At 34.5% G+C, this 5,004-nt stretch overlaps 1 protein-coding gene across 1 annotated transcript; it reads right to left on the bottom strand.

Moving 5' to 3' along the window:
- Positions 1–1,841: 1,841 nt before the first annotated feature.
- LOC149963358 (uncharacterized) lies at positions 1,842–3,125 on the bottom strand. Its single transcript, XM_090170571.1, has 4 exons — positions 2,852–3,125; positions 2,704–2,791; positions 2,224–2,633; positions 1,842–2,159 (listed from the first exon to the last, which is right to left on the bottom strand). Exons 2-3 carry the CDS (start codon positions 2,718–2,720, stop codon positions 2,249–2,251), a joined length of 402 nt encoding a protein of 133 aa, XP_090026697.1. The 5' UTR covers positions 2,721–2,791; positions 2,852–3,125; the 3' UTR covers positions 1,842–2,159; positions 2,224–2,248.
- Positions 3,126–5,004: the final 1,879 nt, after the last annotated feature.

The raw sequence follows: 5,004 nt of genomic DNA, 5'->3' as shown, positions 1-5,004 counted from the left end.
CGTATATTCTCCATCGTCTTACCAAATATCGAGTTGTTCAAAAGTTTGTAATAGTTTTTAGAAAATTCGTCTATAGCGGTTTTTCTTTTCTCCGTATTAAAATCTATGTATGGTTTAAGCCACGCTTCCTGTTTAAAAGTTAAAATACGCTGAACGCTTATGAGTTTCATTCCTTTAGATATATAATTTTTCAAGTTTCGGTAATGAACTACATATTTCTCTCTGTCGTACAAGTTGGGGGTTAGTTTAGGTAAAGTGTCTTTAATCGGGATACCTAATTCTTCCATCATTCGATAATAATATTCAGAAAACATGTGTTCCCTAATTTTTATTGATTCCGGGGCTAACGGATAATCATTATGCTCCTCGTGAAGTTCTTCCGGGTACTGCAAATCCACCTCTAAAATAAATCCGATTGGAGAATCATCAGGACAATTTAAAATAATTTCTTTAGTATATTCTAAGAAGTTACCCACGTAACCCCGGAAACAGGTAAAGGATAAGACATAGCCATACCGTACTCAGGGCTGGCGGATAATGTGGGTATGGTGGGTAGAAGTACCCACCCGGGAAATTCCGGGTGGGTATTTTACCCACCCGGAATTGATGTCATCAAAGTCGGTACTATGGGGATAGAGCCACGGCCATTGTCACAGAATAGCTAGGTTTCCACAATTTTCCAGGGACTACGTATTTTTCCTATCCCCTCCTTGGTTAAGTTAATTCATTCAGTATAAAAACTGCAGTAAATTTGTAAAATAGGTTATTAAATATTAGTTTTTAATTCTAATGAGACAAGCGTGAATAGTAAAATGCAGTCTTCCCAAAAGGGCAAATCACAACTTAAGCATAGACCTTTGACAAGTCTTTTCATTTCCTTCGCGTCCATCCCCTTTCTATTTCTGAAAATACGGTAAAGACTGACTTCTATCGGGAAGTGATGCAGAAGTTAAATACAACACTATCTTTATCTCACGCTTTAAATATCGGTGCTGTTGAAAACTATGCACGCGGCACTGCCCCGATTGAAATAGATTAAAGTAAATCATCAAAATCAAAATTTAAAAATACATAAAATGACAAAAGAATAATTTTCATAAGTGTATTTAAACGTTAATGTTTGTCGTCATTAGTCTCTTTGTATCAAACATTTATATAAAATAGTTATTAGCTACCTCCCGTTGTGAAGTAGGAATTATAAGTGCATTTGCATACACTATAAATTTTAGAAGGTAAACGATACTAAATGTATTAGTAGTGGGCTCTAATGTAAGTGTTCAAAAAATAAATAACTGATTATCCCTAAACTGCTTATTTGACACCAAAGCCATAAAGTCTCCATTTATTTTTTAAATAATTGAAATTTAAATAATCGGTGCCTAATTTTAAGGAACGAAGTCTTCTACCACAAATTGGGGTAGTAAAAGTACCCACAGTTGTCAGTACTACGTTTAATAACGTTGTCTCTACCTTTCTATATAATTGAGTTTAAATATTAGTACTCAGATCCTTCAAACATCGTTACACGTAGCCATATGAATTTTAATAGCTACATGAAATCACGCGTCAAAATATTTGGAAAAATTGTTGAATCAGTTCATTTCCGAAAATGCAAAGCGCAGTACAGTTTTTGCATTGCGCAATTAATACTATGTAATAATAAATTTGAATAATACTAAATTTTTGTAGTTTTTACCTCTATCAATTTCTCTTAATTAGTATTATATAGGCCTATCTTTTTATGTAGGATAACCCAATAAATCCGCCCCCCCCTTCTTCTGACTACCCACCCGAGATTAACACGATCCGCCGGCCCTGACCGTACTGATTATTTAAATCCAGGTACATTATGTAATTGTTCGGTTTTGAAGTGTTATTTGTTTCTGGGAGGTATGGATTATTAGCCCTCGCAAAGCGGTGAGATATCATGCTAACCCCACCTCGAATTCCCTTTTAGATAAATAAATACATATCAGGGTCTAAAAACAAATCCAATTTAACTTTAGTCATGTGCAACATATTCTCCCATGAAAATCCAGGACTTGTGTAACAGTGTGCGGGGTCTAATCCGAAATCTTCTATCCCCATATCTCTGAAGTTTTCAAAAACATCCGCTAACTGGAGAGTATCAACCTTCACATAATGATCGTGCAAATCTCCTATTCACAATTCAAGAAAAAAAAGATAAAATTGTGAGCTTTTCTATATTTGTTTAAAACATACCGAGAGTTTCAATATTGAATCTTCTCTAAACTTCTACAACGTTGTTGTATTTTTCATCGGAAATATTTTCCTCGGTTAGCGAACTATAGAAGGCTTCTTTCGGTGGAAGCTGTGTTTCGTCAAATTTCTCAAAACTGTCCATATACTCATAAGGATAACCCTGTTTACGTAAGAGATGTTCTACTTGTTCTGGAGGGTAAAATTTATTTAAAATTTTGAAAAGGTTGGCTCCTTTCCTGGCCACGTTAACTACTAGAGACTCGAGGCTGTCGGGTAGAAAGCGGTAGGAATCTAGAAATCTTAATGATCCGAGAGAAAAACTTATGTATGTTTCCGTGGTTGATGGAATGCAGGAAAGCTTCTTTTCTTTTTGAATACCTATACGTTGCATTATTAAATGAGCATCGATTCTAAAATTCATGAAAAAAAAAAAAATAAATAAATCATTGTGTTACGAGAATGTGTTAAAATTGTTCTCACTTCGATAGGTTGTGCATTATTACTGGGCTAAATTTCGTAACTTTAAGTTTTAAATTGCATTAATTGTGAGCCATTCCACGGAATTGTCCTACAAAAACCGGAAACACATTTTTTAATTTATTCTTTTATCAAACTTGGAATTTAATACCTGAATAATGGCAATGGTCTCGGACAGGTCTATCTTCACTCGTGAAATACTCTTCACAAATATAACATTTATCAGAATTTTGTATTTCCTCAATCTCTTCCGAGGAAAGATTCATTGGAATATTTCCTTTTAACTCTGCTCGAATGTACTCTTCCTCCAGCTTCAAACTTTCTAGGAAAACATCCACCGCGTCTCCACCTCGATAACCAACGGGAGAGCTAGGACCTATAAAGAAATTTATCGTGATAAACAATTTGATTGAAAAAGTAAAAACTTTTTTTTTACCTTTACGTCCAACAACAATGTAGCTAAATCCGCAAGCTACATGTTCCTGTATTCTAGTCGTGGAAGATAGTTTTGAATCGGGCAAACACGTATTTACCCTATTCAGAATTGATTCAAAATCGGCGTAGATTAAGAATGGAACTTTCTGTTTCATCTCAATTTCCTTAAATTTTAACTGGGTGTAGGTGAGCTAAAATACACCACAAAAAACACTTTTCATCGCTCGATCTCACGTTAAGCACACTCTTCGTACTCTTAATATTATCAGGGAGTTCCATATAAGTTCCAGCAACAAGTGGTAAATATTTTATAATATCAACTTGAAAAAATTTGATATTCTGAATTTTAAATCCGCTTCCCATATCCTCAAATTCTTCCATGGCTTTCACGATTCGCTCCAATCCCATATCGATTTGATTCGCTTACTCCTCAGGTGATAATGAAGTGAAAGTTTGGCTTCTAAAATATGGGTGTGCTTCTACAGTTTGTCCTTCAGCTACATCTCGCGTATAGCAGGCTTGAATAACAAAATACCATTTTATAGCATTCTTACGGAGACGAGTTGCCAAATATTCGATAAGGGATTCCTTTATTTTCCGGATTAGAATACGTGGTTCAACAATGTTTTCCGGTGGGGTGTAACGGGAACTGATGACAGCGCCCCCGAAAGCTTCCGCCACTTCAACATCTAATTCAGGTGGGTCCTCGTCAAGTTCATCAAAGTTTATAAGCTCCTCACGTTGGTTTACGGATGGTTCAGGAAGGGATGGTTGGACAATAGGGTGGGTTGATGAGGATAAGGTCTATGAATGATTGGTACAGCTATAATAAACATTTATTATTTTAGTGATAGTAAGATTCTTTTTTTCTCAATTACAGCCGTTAAATTCCTTTTTAGTAAAGGTGCAAAATAAGTGTTGATGCAGCACTTATATAAAGATCCTCTTGAGCAATACTTTGGGAGGCAGCAATGCTCGTGTGGTCGAAACAGTAATCCTTTCATTGGGTTGTTTGAAGCCAGCATGGATAAACTTAAAGCCTTATCTTGACTAGTCATAGAAGCGGTTAATGGCAATTCCAGAATTTTCAAAAAAAATGGTTACATAATTTTATTTCAATTCCACTTGAAACATCTCAGTTTTGAAAAATAAAAATATATAATATTGATCTTTTGTGAAACAAAATAATGCGTTCTTTTTCAGGTCGTTTTACAATACAAATTTGATTATGTAAACAAAATTAGCCTAAATTAATCTTTACATAACACAAATTGAAAAAATTTATATCACTAGAAATATCACTTAATCTTTCCGTTGTAACACTATTCTGATTCTTCACTCATTATGAATAGGAAAATTTATTAGGAATACATATTATAGTGGGAAATTTCATGATGAAGTTAAACATTGTTGTAAAGTTCCTAATCTGGGTCTCCATTTAAAAAATTATACATTGAATTATCGTCAATTTAAATTGTACTTTGAGAAGAGCTTGAGCTGTTATTTGTTTTAATTTCTGGAATGTGAATGGTGGGAATTTCTTCCTTAGTTGGAGATCCTTTACTTAATTTGTTTTTCTTCAGAGGAGATTCAAGCTTTTCCTTCTGCGATTTTTTTCTTTCCAATATTTTCCTCTACAGGCTTTTTCTTTAGAGAGATTAGTTTCGTAGACTCTTTGGACTTTTCCATGAAACCCTTTCGTAACGCTTAATTAGCTTTGAGGGCTTCTTTGGTTTCATACTGATATGTCCCGGACTAAACATTTTCCTCTAGTATTTACAAATGCATCCATAAATAATTTTGGTTCATTTAGCTTCTTGAAAGTATACTGTAGACAATGGTATACAGCACCTAAATAAATAATATCAT

Source organism: Leiobunum rupestre, chromosome 1 (assembly GCF_980474605.1).
Source record: "Leiobunum rupestre chromosome 1, qqLeiRupe1.1.hap1, whole genome shotgun sequence".
NCBI lineage: Eukaryota > Metazoa > Arthropoda > Arachnida > Opiliones > Sclerosomatidae > Leiobunum > Leiobunum rupestre.
This window is presented reverse-complemented; position numbering and strand designations above follow the sequence as displayed.